This window comes from Lacerta agilis, chromosome 9, assembly GCF_009819535.1.
Source record: "Lacerta agilis isolate rLacAgi1 chromosome 9, rLacAgi1.pri, whole genome shotgun sequence".
Lineage (NCBI taxonomy): Eukaryota > Metazoa > Chordata > Lepidosauria > Squamata > Lacertidae > Lacerta > Lacerta agilis.
In genome coordinates, this window is record NC_046320.1 from 1,302,653 (window position 1) to 1,321,787 (window position 19,135).

General features: G+C 48.0%; 1 protein-coding gene across 1 annotated transcript in view; it reads right to left on the reverse strand.

Moving 5' to 3' along the window:
• Positions 1-4,222: 4,222 nt before the first annotated feature.
• Positions 4,223-19,135, reverse strand: part of PSTPIP1 (proline-serine-threonine phosphatase interacting protein 1) — a 46,600-nt gene continuing 31,687 nt past the window's right edge. Inside the window, exons 5-15 of the mRNA XM_033160943.1 lie at positions 18,732-18,838; positions 15,938-16,000; positions 14,487-14,585; positions 13,425-13,470; positions 13,119-13,198; positions 12,730-12,828; positions 11,450-11,546; positions 10,342-10,429; positions 8,997-9,067; positions 7,141-7,241; positions 4,223-4,791 (exon numbers count right to left, since the gene is read on the reverse strand). Coding sequence (XP_033016834.1) covers positions 4,660-4,791; positions 7,141-7,241; positions 8,997-9,067; positions 10,342-10,429; positions 11,450-11,546; positions 12,730-12,828; positions 13,119-13,198; positions 13,425-13,470; positions 14,487-14,585; positions 15,938-16,000; positions 18,732-18,838 — 983 coding nt within the window. The 3' untranslated portion in view covers positions 4,223-4,659. The remainder of the gene's footprint in view (positions 4,792-7,140; positions 7,242-8,996; positions 9,068-10,341; positions 10,430-11,449; positions 11,547-12,729; positions 12,829-13,118; positions 13,199-13,424; positions 13,471-14,486; positions 14,586-15,937; positions 16,001-18,731; positions 18,839-19,135) is intronic.

Sequence of the window (19,135 nt, forward strand, 5' to 3'; positions counted from 1 at the left end):
CCAGAACACTACAAAATGACTACTAACCAAAATTTTAGAATCACACGAGTGCATCTCTTGACCTTAAATTCAAATGAACAAATCTTCCAAACTTTTAGTGTGTTAAAGTACAGGCTGGCTTTTCAGGAGTATAATGTATGCACTACTGTTCTATAATGAATATTTCATTTTTTTCTATGAAAAGGCTGTTGATGTGTTGAGTGAATTGTTATCATAGAGTAGGAAAATAGTATGTGAAAGTTAAATGTAAATAGGAAACCTGATTAAATAAATTGTCTGTACATCCCTCTCCAAACTAAATCATGCTTAACCATTTTTTGATCAATGCCTCACTCTTAAGATATTTACACGTTTGGTTTATGTAAAAGATGGAGCAACTTGTACCTGTTGGGATAATATTAAAAGCCCCCTGGATCCTGCCAGCTCAAACCTCCCTCCCCCTACAGCCTTTGGAGAAGCGGGGTGGGCTGCTCTGCTTTGTGCTCTGGCCCACCCTCCCACCCACCCAGTGCTTCCTTCAGCCGCCTCCTCCACCACTGTGTGGCCCCTGGACAGGTTCCCCCGAGGGAACGCGGCTGTGGATAGACAGAAAGAAACTCCTCCTCCTCTGATGTATAACCATAATTAAGCATTTGTAACGGGACTGGTGGTGCTTTTTGGGATGTTCAGCACAACAGTCTATCTGGCTACAGCAAACTATTTGCTGTGTGCTCTTCACCTTTCCACATTTTTTCAGTCCAAATATTATGGTAGCCAGAGCCTACTTCAGTCTGAAGTGTTACCTCCGATTGGCAGGTGCCTCTCTCTTTTTAGACAGGTGTAGAGCATGGGGGTTGCTATTGCAAAGTCAGGCCAGGAGCTACAGGCAAATAAACAGAGTCAACTGGAAAGGGCAGAAGATTGCAGGGGTAGTGACCCACTTCCAGCTCTTAAATGAATAGGCAAAACAAGAAGAACTGTTCTAGTCCCTACCAGACTCCATTTAGCCCCAGAACGGATAATGATGGCGTCTTCCTAAGAATTCTAATTCAGCGGCTTCTTTCTGGAGTCCCACATTGGATACTTTTCAGTGAAAGCATGGCAACTTCCAATTCTGTTACTGAATGTCCAACAAGACCAAAATGCTCCCACTATTAACATTTTTAATGTCTGATTTGTTTATTCCCCTGCAACTTATTATATATAAACAGCAGCAGGATATTGCTGGCACACATCATCAGATTGGAAGATGCGAAGGGATCTTTGATAATGACTTAATTGATTTATTTTTCTCCAGAACACTTGGGGTTAATCTGTCCTCCCTGAGCTTGTAGCAATTGGGGGTTTACACATTCAAATTATTAGATTAAGAAATACGTCTCAATATCTGGAATGTGGAACTCCTAACAGCAGTGAGTTTCAAGGAGAAGCCAGCTATGAGCCAGTATCGATTAAAGGTAGTCCCTTTCTTGAGTGCCGCTTGGATCCCACATTTTGCCCCCTCTGTCCCCCACTGCCTCCTTGCTCAGCTTAGTACTGAATATCATAAGCCTACGGTGGCCATTTAGTGTCACTTGCAGTGCCGAGATCTGAGGCACCTGCCATTTTCTATTCAAAAGCAACACTTTTCTCACATCTCCCAGCCCCATTGTCTGATCCCACTTCTGACTGGGAGAAGGGTGAAAGATCACCACTTTCCCAAGCAGCTCCTCCACTGGCCTCTCTCTGCTCCCTGCAGCCAAATCCTCCCTTCCTGAATGCCACTGGCTGAAGTCACCCTGAGCACAAGCCTTTAGTCATGCAGCACCTCCCCTGCACACCATCCGTCAAATCAAATTACTAATCCTGACAAGGGCGCCAAATGAACCAGCTTTCCTCTGGGTCCAGCTCTCCAGCTGCAAAGGAACTTTCACCAGAGGCTTTTGTTTTGACTGAAGGAGGGATTAAGCTGCACCAGTGACAGACCTTACTTTCCAAGCTCATCAGCTAATAAACACCCATGTTATTTCAAAGGAAATAAGCCTATTGTCATGTCCTTTTCTATTGAAAGAAGTGCATGTATCTTAAAAGATTTACCCATAACTGCAAGTGAAGACAGTGGCAGACTCACCCGAGGAAGAAGAAAATAGGAGAAAGACTGACTCTTAACATTTTAATAACGTTCTCTATAATCCCTGCTAATGGAATTCTGCGGGAAGAGGAAGAAATTTAGTCTATTGGAATTTCCTGCAAAACATCTCTACAAAAAGTGCTTCAGGTGTGTTCTTCCACTAGCAGTTATGAAGTGATCTGGACAAGGAATGTGGGGCAAGAACATCATTCAGTATATGAGCGCTTGTCTAGTCCTGGGAATAAGGTTTTCAGAGATGGAGCTTTGTTAGTCTGTTGTAACAAAAGCAACAGAGCCTTGTGGCATCTTGAAGATTAGCCACTTCAGATGATGGTGATGATTTTATTAATTGAATTTATATACCGCCCTATACCCAGGGGTCTCGGGGCGGTTCACAGAATATGCCGTGATAAACTTGTCTAGGCTTAAAGGTGCCCACAGAACTGTGTTTTCTCTGGCCAGAGGGTTACGGTTTCAGCTGTGGGGCCTGCCACTGTTAAGGTGCTGCTCCACACATTAATCTGAAGACAGCGTTAGGGAGAAGGAAGCCCCTGTTACTCCTAACATTTCTGTTCCTCTGATCTGAGCACTTGGCATTGTGCAGCTATCTTCAGATGGACAAGAGATAAATGTAGCTGAAAGACACATGATACATGGTTTGCATGAAATGGATGTTGTGGTGTGGTAATTTAGCAATGGGAAATTAGGCAGCTATGGTAGTATTAGGTGGTCTTGGAACAGCAAAAAGACTTGTCCAAACTCAGTCTGTAAAATGACAAGCTAAGAGAGCTTAACAGAAAATTACACCATTCTGCTCATTCCAATCCATTTTTTATTATTTTTAAACTTCTGAATATGCTGTTAAATGATGTCTGCAATTAAATACTTTAGACTACATTATTAAAAATATAACATCACTGATGAATTGTTAATGTTTTACTTGTAACATAACTTTCATCAATGAAACAAGGAAAATCCAATGACTTTTTTGTCTAAATCATATATTAAATAACTCAGTATTCACATCACTTGCCATCTCACACAAGCCTGAGGTTACAAGACCATTCTTGTCTCCTTCCTTTTTCATTTATTAAAGGCACCTGCTTCTTTTCTATACCTTCAGCGTCAACCCCAAAGCACAGGAGATGCTCCCCCGCCTCCCTCTGCCTCCAGAGCAAAGGGGGATTGAGTTCCCAGGTGACTTGTTTCTGTGCTCTCGCTTCGTGTAGCTCCTGCATGCGGTGCAACTGGCCGGCAAATAAATGCTGGCATAATTTGGTGTGGATGGCTCAGAAGGGGCTCAAAAAGGCCCTTGCTCAGTCTGTCCAACCCGTGAGCAAGTTTGTGGAGGGCATGAGACTTCATAGTAGACTTCATGAGACATACATAGTTGCTGCCTCTCATTTCAGTTGGCTTCCATTGGGAGATGGGGACGCCAGTAGCCTTAGGACGCCTGAAGGGATCAGCAAGTTGAAAGAATTTACAGGATGGGTTTCTTTCTAATGAAAGAAACGGTCTGGTGTGTCATTGCAAGAGGGGTCCCCGGAACAGATCACAGGAGTATTTCTCAGGCCTTCCACTTGCTGCTTGCCACTTGTACAGTGGTACCTCGGTTTTTGAACATCTCCGTTGACAAACATTTTGGTTTTTGAACATCGTAAACCCGGAAGTAGATGCTTTGGTTTTTGAACACGCCTCGGAAGTGGAACATGCCACACGGCTTCCGCTGAGTGCAAGATCCTGAGGCCTAGCTGTCGACTGTTGAGTTTTCAGTTTTCGAACGTTTCAGAACTCGAAAGGTCTTCCAGAACAGATTACGTTCGAAAACCAAGGTACCATTGTATTCAAATTCTCAGCTGTTGGAACCCTAAACTCTAGTTGTGGCAGAAGCTAGTGTTGGCACCCCAGTGGAACAACTGCAAGTGCATTTCATCCCCTTCCAAAGGAGCTTTTGATCCCAGGCAGCTGAGAATTTGAATGATCGCTGAGTGCAGCTCCAATGACAGCTCCCCCACCTTCATTTCCAGGGGCCAGCTGCAGAGCCAGGAAATGGCTGGTTTGATCTATGTGCTTTGAGTTCCGTCCATTGGAGAGAAAAGGAACGACACCTGCACCAAGACATACCGTACCTCCAAAGCGGCACTTGAAACGGTTGTGTTGCTGCCCAGTTGGGCTGCGTTGCAACAAAAGGGTCTTCTAGAGAGGTCCTCTGTGGATCCCTTATGGGGCCATCATCTTAGAAATCATAAACCTGTGGTTGCTAACCTGCACCACTCCGAACTCCCATCAGACCCAAACAATCATCAGGGATGACAAAGAGTTGCAGTTCAGCAACAGCAGGAAGACTACAAGTTACCAAATTCTGCTAAAGTAGATAAGGATGTATCTTGTAGTTGTGCTGTTCTGTTTTTAGCAACATGGGACACTAGGCAGCAATCTCTGTTAAATTTAAGTGTAGACCCATAGCTCTTCACTTAATGACATTCACAAAGATGTATTTTTAAAAGGCATTTCTAGAGGGGGGGGGGTCGGAGAAGGGAAAATCAAAATGCTCCAGGTTGCTCCTCTCATCAAAGTTTTTCCAGATAAGACCCAGGCACAAATCCTTGCTTTCCGTTCTGTTCTGCAGTCCACCAGCCATCATCGCCTACTTCGATGATGGAGATAACATCACCTGCTTGGATATCCAGTTCATCCTCATTCTAGAAAAAGAGAACAGATGGAGGACTGAATAGAGGTTTGCTCCAGCAGTAGCTGGAAGGTCCCAGGCTTCTCCATCACCATCCCAGTTAGAAGGCTAGGCCAAATCCCTTCTGCCCAACTCCCTAGTTCTACAGGTGGAGACAGCCTTTTGCTGCTGTTGGTACATGCTTTTCCCACACCTGTAGTTGGGAGTGGAGCTGCCCAGTCCCACCCAGACGCTGCTACAGGTGCTCTGGTGAGTGGAGTAACATGACTAAAGTTTTCCTTTGCACATTAGGCAGGCTTCTGCACACATGAACACACACACACAAACAGACAAGCAAGGTAGGTTATCAGATATCAAGGACACATTCATGCCAGGCAAAAACATTCTGGGTTTGAAGCAGAGCTAGTGGCTGGGAAGTGGAGTGTTGCCTGGGAAGAGTTTGTGGCCCTCCAGGTCTCTTTACCTCGCCCTCCAATCAGCCTGTAGCCTTGAAGGCCACCCCAGCCCCGCATGCCATAAAGGGCCAAGGAGCCCCTCCAGCCCCTTCCCCCTTTTTCAGAATGCTAGTTTTAGTAACAAGCATAACCTTAAGCAAAATTAAGTGACTGACTGACCAATTAGTTATAGCTTAGTTGATAGAGCAACACGTTTCTTTAACCAGGTGATGGCCTTCATTTTGTTAATGTATGCTAAACTCTATAATCTGGTTATCATACCCAAATCAAATTGTGAACATGCACAGCAGCCAAAGCTGCTATGGGTACCAGGCATCCAGACGGAGCTCATTGCTGACTTGTGACTTTGGCACCCACAAAGTGTTGCCTTACCCTGGAGCTCTAGCAGCTGATGGAGCTGCCATTCAACTTCCCAACATGAAGACCATCTGCAGCATAGTGGAGGACAGCAGGACCCAACAGCCCTGCTCCCAGCCAAGTCTAATAGTGCAACCCTATGAGGGCAGGGGCTTGTCACTTTGCCCAGGAACCAGCTCTGATAGCAGTGGGGCTTTAGGAAATCCTACCTGCCAGCTCTTTGCCTTGGAGTGTAGAGTAAGTGTTCTAGAGGTAGTCCTGCTGTGCTCCTGGGCTTCAGCTGATGTCTGCTGTCGCTGATTTTTCTTCAGGGCCTACATTGGCTCCTGGTACATTTCTGAGCACAATTCCAAGTGTTGTTGTTGCCCTTGAAAGCCCTAAATGGCCTTGGCCCAGTATACCTGAAGGTGTTGTTCAGCCCAGATACTGAGGTCCAGCTCTGAGGGCCTTCTGGTTGTTCCCTCCCTGTGAGATGTGAAGTTACAGGGAACCAGGCAGAGGGCCTTTTCGGTAGTGGCACCCGCCCTGTGGAATCCCTCCCACCAGATGTCAAGGAGATAAACAACTATCTGACTTTTAGAAGACATCTAAAGACAACCCTGTATCAGGAAATTGTTAATGTCTAATGTTTTACAAATTTTTATGTGCTGTAAGCCGCCCAGAGTGGCTTGGGAAACCCAGCCAGATGGGCAGGGTATAAATAATAAAATTACTACTACTACATGCAGAGAGATCAGGGGAAGCGCTCTCTGTGCAGCTCCCATTTCTTGGGACTGTTTAATTGGAACTGCTTTGTGGCTTTGTGTTTAAGGGTTTTTATCCTTGTTTTTGGGATCACGAAAGTGGCCTGTGAGGGAGCATGTCAGCTGTGCATGGCCTCCACTTAAAGGCAATTCATTCAATCAATCAGCCAATCAGAGCCGTCTCATCCATAGAAGCCGGTGGCGCGGTGCGCCAGGGCGCTGGGCGCCCCAGGGGCGCCCCCGCGAGCCCGCCGGCATACCGGGCTCCTCCTCCCCAACCCGCCCCCGCCCCCACGGGCAGGCGGGCACTCGCGCACCGGCGGGCGGGCTGTAAGCCGCCCGCCCTCGCCTCCCAGAGCCCCAGCTGGAGCGGCGCGGGGCTTTGCGCGACCTTCCAGCACTCCAGCTGGGGCTCTGGGAGGCGAGGGCGGCCGGCTCGCGGTCCCGCGCGCAGCCGGCCGCCCGCCCAATGCAGCGCGAGCTGCCCAGCAGCGCCGCGCCGTCCAGAGCCGGCCGCCCTCGCCTCCCATCCCGGAAGCGCTGGAAGGGCGCGCAGAGCCCCGCGCCGCTCCAGCGCCACGCCCCTCACCCCCCGCTCGCCCACCCCCCTCCCAAGGGGCGGCAAGCGCGGGAGGGAGGCGGCGGAGAGGCGGCATGGCGGGGGCGCCGGAGGGATAGCCGCGCCAGGGCGGCAGATCCCCTTAAGACGGCTCTGCAGCCAATAACAATAAAACCACATTTACCGCCTGGAGTTTGTGTTTGATTTTGTTTAAGCAGACTCTGCACCTAGAGGGATTTGGTGCTTACCTGGGCTGTGTAATCATAGAGGACTCTGTAGTCCTCGGATGTAGAAAACTCCTCTTCTTGGGCCACGTGAATTGCTGCATAAACGCCATCTGCTTTCTCAGCTGTGGGAACAAAGGGGTTAACTGCTTTGAGAGGCAAAGGATCCTGCGCATGTGCGCAGAAAGGAGAGTACATTCCAAGGCGGCAGCCTCAGCAGATGCAATTGGAGCCGTCTGTCTAGATTTAACCTTAATAACCACATTAATGCCATGATGCATTCATAGCACAAAGAAAATATTTTGGCCTCAGCAATTGTTTTCAAGTACCTGTGCTGTTTTGAAACCTCAAAGGCTGGGTTTTTTTTTTTTTAGGGGGGGGGGTATTGTTTATCATGAGTATTTATTAACCACCAGCTCATTAAAAGACTGTCATGGCAGTGTACAATAAAATCATTAAAACATCATAAAATTATACAGAACAAACTAGCAACACCAAATCAGATTAATTCTCCGGGGTGGATAACTATTAGAGATCATTTATTTTATTTCTATCCTCCCAAAGGGCAGCAAACACTCTACAAAAATTGTAAAACAAAAACAATGAATCACACAGCTACTTTTTTCATGGTCGCCAATAACTATATTTCAGCCATTAAAGCCAGTGTGAACAGAAGTGTCTTGAAATTCCTCCAGACGTGGGCGAGAGAGATCCCCCTCCGCAGGGAGGGCATTCCACCAATATCCATGTTCACAGCAGCTGATATTGGGGGAGGTCTCAGAGCATGGAGGGCTCGAAGGATGCCTGAGTGGGGGTAACTTGGAAGGGGAGGCCCTAAGTGTGGCAGCACCTCAACTTTGGAACTCCATGCCTATTGAAATCAAGCAGGCGCCTTCACTGGACTCATTCATTTCGGCACCTGCTAAAAACATTCTTGCTTAGACAAGCCCACACAGATGCTTAGAAAGTTGAGGTAATTTTAATATGCATGTTAACTTTGGTATGTTGTAATTTTTTTATCGTTGAGGGGTTTCTTTTACATTCAAGTGTGTAGAAATCTTATTAACTAAACACAAAGTTTATTTATCATCATCACCACCACCACCACACTGCAGTGAGCAGCAGCAGCAGGAGGGAGGGAGGGAGGCAGGCAGCTTTGCAAAATGCCTCTTCGTTCTGTGGCAAACCCAAAGTACTCAGGTAATCTTTCTGCCTGCTCCTGCTTCCTCTGGGGCTGGTATGACTTGAGATTTCACTTCCTTTGCAAGACAGAGTCCTGACAGCATAGCTGCAATAACTGCGCTCTGTGCACCAGGCCTCCCCATGTGCCCCACAAACACGGTTTGACCAAGCCACGCCCACTGTCCCACGCAGGGGGACCCAAGGGCCTCTGCAGGCACAGCTGCAAAGGGGCGCCAGGTTTTGCCAGGGGCAATCATCAGCTGCTCTCCAGGGACTGCATAGCTCTGTGCACAAAGCGCCCAAGCCCCAACCACCAGCTGATGATGGGCTCTGTGTGATGCTTTTGCTGATGCCATTGATTGCTTGGGCAAAAACAGATCGCCTGGTGCCACTGTTCCTCTCCCTCTCCCCTGCCCCCCCATCTTACACAGAGGCAAGCAGAGCATGACGGGAGATGAACAGCAAGCAGACCCCCCCTCCCCTGCTGGGCTCCCCCTTTCTCCATCAAGCGCTCTTGGGGGAATGGGAAAAAACACCCATCCATTGCAAGCTTTGAATCCCTTTAAACAGATTAACACAGCGATGCCCAAAAGAGTGAAGGGGGTGGATTTTGTTTAATCCTGAGAAGGTCCCAATGGCCCTTTAAAAATGTGATGTGGGCTCACTTCCTAAAAAGAACATCAGTTGAACAAACATACCAGCTGGTGGAGCTGTGGGAATAATACTGTCAGAGGTGTTTCGATTGTTTCCGTGGAGCAATCCGGAGAATCTGTGGAGCCATCAGAACCCAGGATGAGCTTCAGAGCAAGAGCCTTGCCAAACCCCCGTCAGCCACCCAGTGCTAACCCTTGCCCCCTCCTCTCTTATTTATCATGGCTCCTGCACTCATGGCCACCGTTGAGGGTCACCCTCAGTGGGCACCTGCCAGCGCCCAGACCCCATCAGGGCCCCCACAGCAGACTTCCATAGCCTCCTGGCCATGCTCCCCTCTTAGGAACGTGAGAGGAGCCCTGCTAGATCAGACCCAAGGCCTGCCTGCTTCACCAGATGCCTCTGGGAAGCCCAGAAGCAGGACAAAAGGGCAACAGGCTGCTGTGCAGGGGTAGACTGCCGCTGAACATGGTGGCTCCATGTTGCCATCCTGGTTAGTATCAATGGGCAGCCCCATCCTCCATGAAAAACATCAATGCTTCTCGAAGCCAGAATGCAGTGCTTGAAGGGGCAATGAATCCCACAGGCTAACTCTTGCCCCCGCCTCACCCTTGCTGCCTGGACACCTGACCTTCCCAAGTGTGCAAGCAGTGGCAAAAGCCAGTCCCCTTGCCCTTTCCTGCTGGGTGGATTGGGCCCAGTGCATGGCCAGCCATTAGGATGGCACAGTGTCATCACTCAGGCCTGGAGAGACATCTCATGCGACACCCGAGATCACTGGTTCAAGAGAGTTATGTGCATTGGTATTTCAGAGGAACTTCCCCTGCAGCCAGGGATGAGGCCGATCCCTCTGCTCCCACTTCTGTTTGGGGGTTATTTATTACACATATGGCAATGCAGCCGCGTGGGTGGGTGGCAAACTCCTTCCCAACTCCTTCCCTTTATTATTTATTTAATAAAATTTATATACGCTTTGATTGCAGAAGAACCTCAATGCAATTTACAAAAAGAAATAGGATTTTATTTGGCAGCATTTGTAAACAGACAAGACCCTCCTCACTGTCTTCTGTCTCTTAAACTGCTGTGTTTTCATACCCAATTTTAATAATATAATAATTGTATCTGTTTTATTCCCTCCTGACTTTTTATTTTTCTTTTGACTTGAACAAAAGCTCTGTGTGTCAATCTCACATTATTTTGCTATTCAATTTTATTTTATTTTTTAAAGATAGCAGAGATGTCCTAACTCACAGAGGGGAGCCTGGTGATGGCATATTCCCCAAGGCAGCCCCCCCCCCCAATACATGACTCTACACCTGTGCAGAGAAAGCTTTCCCAAAGTCTCTTGGGACAGTCCCCTGTATTCAAGTTGCCCCAATGGGCCTGCTTTACCTCTTCATCATCCCGCATGTCGGGACTGGGCTGCTGCAGGTCTTAGCCGCCACGACTCTGTCGTAATAGTTTTCGTAGCCAATGGCAGCTGCATTGGGGAAGGGGTGGAAGGCATGGGGAAAAACAGCTCAGCATCATTGCACCATCTCTCCCTCTCTCTCTCTCTCTCCCCCCCCCCCCCACTACCGCATGGTCATTGCCAAGGTCTCCTCTGCAGCTCACATTTAAAACCTTTCACAATATGTCAAGAACGGCACGTTTCTAATGGTCTGGCAGCACAATCCTACTGGTGGTGGCTAGGGAGTGGAATGGGAAGCAAAGGGTCTTCCAGACACCCCCCTTTGAAAAGGGCACAAGGTGGGTCGGGGGGGGGGGGCTTGGAAAAGTCCCAAGGGCCAGATAGGAAGTTCCCCATTCCTGCTGCAGCAGAATGTGTAATCCAAACAAAACACGTTCAAATTCCACAAAAAGGGATCTTGGCTAAGTATGGGAACTTCCTGGCCGTGTGGGCCATTCAAGAGTGGAACAGGCTACTTAGGAAAGATGGTGGACTCTCTTTAGAGGCTTGTAAGCAGTGTTAGAAATTCCGATCTATAAGCTCGGTGTCAAATGGCTCCTTAAGCAAAGTTACAGTCACCAAAATGGAATGCCTAGTTGCCATCCCCCCCCCACCCCCCAACGGCTCGAAAGTCATATTTTTCAATACAACTTTTTGGTTCCTGAAATTCATTCTGATTGCGTAGATAAAATATAATGGATATAATTTTACAGGCTGTGGTCTTGGTGTGTGAAAGCCCCAGGGATGCACCTCCAGATGGTGGAGGCGACATTCTAGCACCCGGGCATCTTCACTTGGTCGCAAGTGGATTACAGCCAGGTGCCACATGCGCCTAGTGAATTTTGAACGCTGCTTATAAGCAGAGGCTGGGTGGTCACCACCTGCAAGCAAGTCTCCTGCAGCAGCAGCAGCAGCAGCAGCAGCCGGGGGTTGGACTAGCTGCCTCGGAAGGGCCTTCCAGTCATCCTTATTTCCACCCCTCCTTTCTGGAGTTCAGAGGTGACCATTAGACAACCAAAAACGCTAAATAAAAACCCTCAGCTGGGTTACCTGGTGGTTCCATCCCAGTCATCTTATTCTGAACGAAGTGATTCATATCCGAGTCTATGTTGCAGTTCTCCAGGCTCACTCGGACCTCCTCATACAGCTGGCAGACCGAGAAAGGGAAGAAGTGGGTTGGCTCAGCACATTTTATGAACCAAAAAGTTTTGCCTCCTTTGACACCAGTCAGCTTAGTTCCTTCCTTGAAAATGGATTTTTCCGAGGCTAAGATTCTAAGACTGGGCAGAGCCTGTTGCAGCCATAATTTTGGTAAGGTTGCCGAGCACCTTCAGATGCTTCATAAATAAACAGAACAAAAACATGTTTTTTAGGAGTTAAGCTGCAGTTGAAAGTGTTGCGCTCTTCCTCAGTGCTCTGGGCCATTTTGTTGTTTAATGGTTACTAGGAACCCCTTGGATCTCCTCTGATTTTCTGGGATTCCCTTCCACTTTAGCCTCAGTTTTATTTATTTCATTTCTATCCCACCTTTCCTCCAAGGAGCTCAAGGTGGTGGTAGATAGCCCTCCTCCCCCACCATTGAATCTTCACAGCCACAACCCTGTAAGGTAGGTTAATGTTAGGGCACCAACAAGTTGGCGTGCTGAAGCGCAGCAGTCAGAGTGAGATAAGCCAAGGTCAAAGAGTCCAGGTCAGAAGCCGGCCGAAGTCAGGTATCAGTACTGGGGTCAGGAGAAGTCGAAGTCAGAAACAGTCCAAGTCAGGAACAAGCCAGGAACACAGGAACAGGGCGAGCAAAAGCAACCACGCGCTCAGCACAGCAGTTGCAGACGCTCCCGAGTGGGTCAGCCAGCCTTCCTAAGAAGCCGGTTCACTCCCATGCTTCTTATGAGCTCCAGCTGTCTCTAATTGCCGCCTTCACTTCTCAGCTCGGCGTTCTACAGCTGAGAAGGGAGGAGGAGAGGGGATCGGCTGATTCCCCTCCTGACTGGGACCTGCTTCTGGCTCCACTTCTTCCTCTAGCTCTGGTCTTTCCTCCTCCTCCCTGTCGGATTCCTCCTCTTCTGAGGAATGCCGCCACCAGTCTTCTGCAGGTACGAATTCCTCAGATTCCTCTGTGGGTGCTGGCTTGTCAGGGGGGGACTTGCCACCACTCCTCCTCATCTGACTCGACCCTGACAGTTAAGCTGCGAGCTGGCCCAAGTCGCTGGCCCAAGAGTCACATCTGACGAGAGCTTCATGGCAAAGGGGGGGGGATTCGAACCCTGGCCTCCCAGGTCCTAGGCTGACATTCTAACCACTACACCACCGCTGGTGTGCATTTCCCTTACCTCATCATCCTTCACGCACTGCATGGAGAGCTGGTTGCAATGGACCCACAGGGAATTCCGGAGAATGGTGATTCGGTCGCATTCCTGGAGCTGGAAGGCCTATATCCATGAAGGACAAAGGAGGGCTCCGTTGGCTCCATGGTGTTCTCTGTCAAAGGGCGGCAGCTTGGGCATTTGGCAAGGGGCCACACTCAGGAGGGGAGCCACAGCTAAGGGCCCCCACGGAAGGGCTTTGCAAAACACGGACCCGCCCCTGCTCCCCATTCCAACATGGCATGCAGAAGTCCCACATGTCAACACTGAGAATGCATAGGCATCAGTGGACCGCGAAAGCTACGGCTCATATTGAGCCGTGGATATAAAGTGCTTTCCAAATGCAAACATCTTACCTCGCAAGTGCTGATATGCTCCTGCTCCCAGGCAGTCCGGGCCTGATCCAACAATTCTATGTTCTGCTTGTACACTCTTTCTGCAGCAGCAGCAGAAAAACAAATGAGAGGTGTTCACCAATGAGGTACAAGTCTCTCTTTGTGTAGCCCCATCCCATGATTAGGAATCCTCTAGGACAAAATACCCAAGACTTAAAAGAACAGGAAGACCCTCCTGGGTGGCTGCGTTGCCAGGACCTGTGCCTGCCCCAGCAGTGTGGGGCACATGTGACCTACGGAAGGTTTTCTGGATATTCAAAACAGTACCTGCTTCAGTTGCTGCCTCTTTGCACTGCTTTGCTTTGCTCTGACTCTGAAATATAAAAAGAGAAGACTGTCATGGCTCTGCAGAAGAAAGAGAAGGGGTGCTAATCGTTGTAAATACTGGATCTCCTTGCCAACACAAGAAGGGACAGTGGGATCAAGCCAAAATGGCCTCTCTAGTCCTGTTCTCACAATGTCCAACCAAATACCTAGATGGAAAACCTGCAAGCAGGACTCAAGCGCAAGAGCAATCCGCTCCGCTCCTGCGGTTTCCAGAAACTAGCATTGCCGCCTCCAACTGTGGAGACAGAGCAGAGCCCTCCTGGCTCCCGGCCATTGAGAGACCCCTCCTCCATCTCGGTCGCTGGACATCCCTGCCCATTTGGCCGAGGCTGGCCCAGGAATTCCTCTGCAGCTGCCATTTCTCCCTTCACATCCCAAATAACCCAAATCCTGCCATTTATTAATTTCTAGGGTTTGGAGGGGTCCCCCAAATCTATAACAATATGCAACACATACAGAATACATATATCAGAGTTACAGCTCAAATCACCTCCAGACCCCACCCAGCCACCCTCAGTAGTTACCAAAATTCTCCCCATCAGCACAATATACAACACTATCAAAAGCCAGCCCATATAAGAAATAAATATATCATACCATCTTTAGCATACAAACCAACCGACTAAAATAGCCTACCCGATCTGCACTGAACAGGAACAGATCTATTATTCTTTTTGTGTTAGTGAATTCAATAAAAGGGTACCAGATAAATACAAATGGGTCATTTTCCTGTTGACCACGCACACAAGTTTCTCTAACAAAGCAATCCTTGGGAACTGTGAATTTTGGAGGATAACTGTGTTTCATTAAAATACAGACCAAACCAAATTTCTCCTCCACCTCTAGCTAAGGGAGAAAGGACACCCTAGTTTTCCCACTGTGTAGGAATATTTCATCAGCTAAGTCAAATGGGACAACCCAGGAACCAGGGAGACCACCACAGCGAGAAGCAGGCCCAACCGCCAGCTCCTCCCTTGAAAGACCACTGAGATTTTAGGGTACCTTTTCTGTTTGCTTTGGGTTGCCCACGGCACTTATCCTCTCCAAGGTCTGTTCAGCCTCATCAGTGTCTTTGCACTTCTGCTCATAAGACTTCTTTGACTGCAGACAAAGATATCAATACCATTGGTGTGCTGTGAACCCCCTTGAGAGCAATGGGTATACGGCAGTATAAATTCAATAAATAAAATGAATAAAAAATTAGATTGGAGGGGAGAGGGAGGGAGGGAGCTGGCGCCACAACAGCAGGGAATCCCCAGAAGCTGAAGGCCATTCTAGGGTGGCGTCCTAGGCTAGTCCTACTCGGAATGGACTCACTGACGAACTTGGGCTCGTTAATTCCTATGGACATTCACATTAAAAGCCTGCATTGCGGGGATTGGATCAGATGACCCTTGGGATCCCTTCCAACTCTGTGATTCTAGGATTCACTATGATACCACTTTAGTCATGGCTTCCCCGGTGGCAGAGCATATGCCCACGCTGCCCAGGGCGGGTGTGCTCCCGAGGGGGGCAGGGCACGGAGGGTGCCCTCCCAGGGGCAGGATAGCCGCTCAGGTGCATGGAATGGCGCGTGCGCCCTGTGGCCGGGGGCGGAGCGAGTCACCAATGGTGGACATTTGGTCTACTGCCCGCCCGTGACTGCCAAATGTCACCCCCTTCAGCAAAGACACCCAGGGCAGACCGCCCCCACCGCCCCTGGGCTTCCCCCAAAAGGATTATGAGAAGTGTAGTTTGTTAAGAGAGCTAAGAGTTGTAGGGAGACCCCTATTGCCCTCACAGAGCTATAATTCATAGTGCAGTCTAACAGTCAATCGCTCTTCACAGGGAACTCTGGGAACGGAAGTCCTGGAAGGGGAATAGGGATCTCCAAAGAATGCTCAGCACACTGAACAAATACAGCTCCCAGAATTCTTTGCGAGAAGCTAGACCTCTTTCAAGGGGTATAATAGTGCTTTGAATGCATGGGCTGAATGTGGTCCAAGTGCTACTTAGAGCAGAGCCTAAGTTAGTCCTGTCTATTAACTTCAAAGGGTCTACTCTGAGTAGCATCATAAAAATCTACGCACCTCAATGGATCATACCAAGGGCAAAGGTGGATTTTGGGCAGGGTGACCGGAATCTCTGCACTGGGCATCAACAGGGCAACACAACTATAATGCAGAAGTGCACTGAGCAGAATGGAAGGAGAAGGTGGGGTGCCCAATTCTGGGCTCACTCAGGGCACCACTGGAATTTTAAAGTCTGCCACTGCCAAGGGCCTATCTAGTTCAGCCTCCTCTTTCCCGTGGTGGCCAACCAAGTGCCTCTGGGAATCCCACAATCCCATGTTTGGAGGGCAACTCTCTCACTCAGAGGAGACCCACATGGTAACGTGGCCCCATCCTCAGCTGGATTAAAGCAATTATTTAGCCTGTGGGGAAATATGTGTGCTCTTTAAACTCATTTCTTACCTCCATGGTCTTCTTGTACATCGAGAGCTTGTTCTTGTGCACTCGCTCCATTGTACTTTCATACTGCAGGAAACACAGAAGATTTACAACTCTTGACCCCCTGCTCACCCCCCAGCACAGGAGCTTTTAAGCTAGGGCTGCCCTACGCCTGGAACTTCCTGGACAGAACTGGGATTTGGGGCAGAAATTGCTGAAATGCCCAGGAAAATCCAGACGTATGCAACCCATGTTGGAAGTCTATATTTTGGCAAAATTCCTTAAAAATAGCTCGACAACTATGTCTCTCCCCCTCCCCCCCCACATAAAAAAAAACTTTGGAGTTTCACTTTTTGAAATTGGGCAACCCAATTTTAAGCTCTCTGCCTTGTTTGGATTAAATTTGTGTGATTTCAACGAACCTGCCTTCAACTGTGCAGAGCTGAAATAGTGCAAGTTAAACGCACATCAGGTGCATTCTTGCTGCATTCACACAATTCCAGGTGACTGGTGAACCTTGAAACAACACCTCAAACAGCAGAAAACACCTATGCACACCTCAAAACAGAACACAGGTAAAAAAAAAAGCAGGCAACACCCGACCCACCACCAAACAAGTAAAAAACCAAAGCATACAAAGTAAACATTAGGGAGGAAGCCTTGAAGGTGTCTCGTCTCCCTTTGGGGATCTGACCCGACACAGCGCTTCTTTCTCCCTGTGCTCTGGCTGCCTGTTTGTCAGTAGAGCCAATACTGCAACATCCTCAGAAAGCCCTCCCTCCCTCCAGCGGCACTTAACACCTCCATTCAGGAAAAGCAGAAAGTTAGGCTACAGCCTGTCTGTCAATCACATCCAATATATTAATGTCTCTCAAACATCAATAATTCAGAGAACCATTTACATCCCTACTTCTTTTGGCAGACAGGGATGCTGTCCCTAAGTCATTGGGCAAAGTTAAGTCCCTTCGTACTCTATTCTGCAGCCTGGAATTCACAAACTGGAGAAATGGCAGCACATCTTTGAAAAGAAGTCCCTCAATATCTGATGCAAGTTAGGCTTCATGGAAGGTCAAAGTGCACACGATGGACAGATTCTTTCTTTCTTTCTTCTCCCTAAAGTTTTCTTTTAAAATGAAAAATAGCCAAAGAAAGCTGGAATTGGAAGGCACGGACTGTTGGGGGAGGCGATTGTTTAACCATTTCCCTCCCTGCAGTTCTGCCAAAATTTCCCCACCTAGTCCCAAATCACTGTTTTTCCACCTGCAGGAATAAATGAGATGGGGAGAACTCCATATCTCTTCCTTCTGAATGAGAAAAGCAGCTTAGAGAGGAATGCAAGCAACCAAAGGGAAACAGGAAGGGGGGAGGCCAAACTGTTCTGCCTGTTTTCTCTACTTCTGATTACAGCCTCCTTCAGATTTTTCATTTGGAAGAAAGAGCTACAATTCCCAGCATCCTTAAACTACAGTTCCCAGGATTCTTTGGGTGAAGTCACATGCTTTAAATGTAAATGCTGAAGGTCTTCAAACGTATGGGGTGGATCTGCCCTTCCAAGAATCACAGCAGTGCCTGTCATGTGAAGTTTGGCTCTCAGTCTGACTGAAAGCACAAGAGACAAACTGCTTTCACTGGGATTGAGCAGCAACAATTTTAGGTGCATCAGGCCCTGCAGGGTTCTTGTTTTGTTTTAAATATATATTTCTACATTGCCCGGGCTGGTTTAGCCTTTTAAATAATACACAGATGCGTATAAAATAGATGAGCAAGAGGAACAAATGAGATTTCTAGTGCCTTTGCCCCTTTCAATTATGCATCTGTCCCTTAAGTCTCACGTATATTTTCAAGTTAATTGAGACGTCAGTGGAAAACAGAGTAGCCAAAGGAGAAAGAGATCCTTTGCTATTTCCCAAGCAGACTTGAGATTCTGTGAGGTGACTCAAAAGAGGCCCTCCAGCGTCTTCCTCTGTGCTGCCACGTTCATCCTCGGTCCTCAGAATGAATCTCAGGCAGGAATAGGGAACCTGGCCTTTCAAACTTGGTTGCACCTCTGGCCACTAGCCATGCTGGCTGGACAAGAAAAGTGCTCCTGTCTCTTTTGCTTGGAGAAAAATAAGGCCACCCCACCCAGCTGGGCCTGGCTGCATCAAACAGACAGCAGCTAACTCTCTTGCTCCACAATTGATTCGAGTTTCTGTTCTCTGAGACAAATGATTCTGGAGAGAAGGGAACGGGGAAGGCTTCTTTAATGACAAGGTCTGCCTGAGATGCCTGGATGCATCCTCTGAAAACAAAGAAAAATTCTCTCTCTTTAGAACTATTGTCCTTTTCCCACTTGAAGAATAATGCAGACTTAATCAACTGAAATGCAGTTAATCAACTAAGAAGAAGAAGAAGAGTTTGGATTTGATATCCTGCTTTATCGCTACCATATGGAGTCTCAAAGTGGCTCACATTCTCCTTTCCCTTCCTCCCTGATCAACAAACACTCTGTGGGGTGAGTGGGGCTGAGAGACTTCAGAGAAGTATGACTAGCCCAAATTCACCCAGCAGCTGCATGTGGACGAGCAGGGAAGTGAACCCAGTTCACCAGATTATGAGTCAACCGCTCTTAACCACTACATTATGGTTATGGTAATTATCACCATTCATATTATTTATGATTAATATTCATTTTCATTATTAATGATGGTGATATAAACATCTTCATAATCAATAATATAATCCATCAACGTCTTTTCTGCTGCTCTATGCCTTTGCTATCTAGTTGGGGACCCAACTCTTCACTCCTCCTGGTGTGACCATTTATTTTCTGCCTCACCTTTCTCCTCTGCTCCTTCTGCCTTTCTCTGAATTCTTCCAGGCCCTTCAGTTCCTCCTTCATCATTATGGCCAGCTGGATGTGAGAGTTCCCAATACTTTCAATTTCTGCAGAAAATCAGAATGCAGAGTTTGTCCAGATGAATCTTCTACACAGGAGCTGAGCAATCCCACCTTTGAAGGTGACCTTTCCTTCACAGTTACAGTGCAACTGTCCCTAGCAAGCATGAGGATGCTCACTGTTGGTGTGTCTGCTCAGCATTGCTGGTCTTTGCATACAAACTGACAGCATCCTTTATTCCCAGTCAGTAAAGTTTTTAAAAGTGAGCAGGCTGCACAAACACACTTCAAAACTGGTGCCTGGTGGGGCACTTTCAACCTGCCACTATCACATCTTGGAAAAGT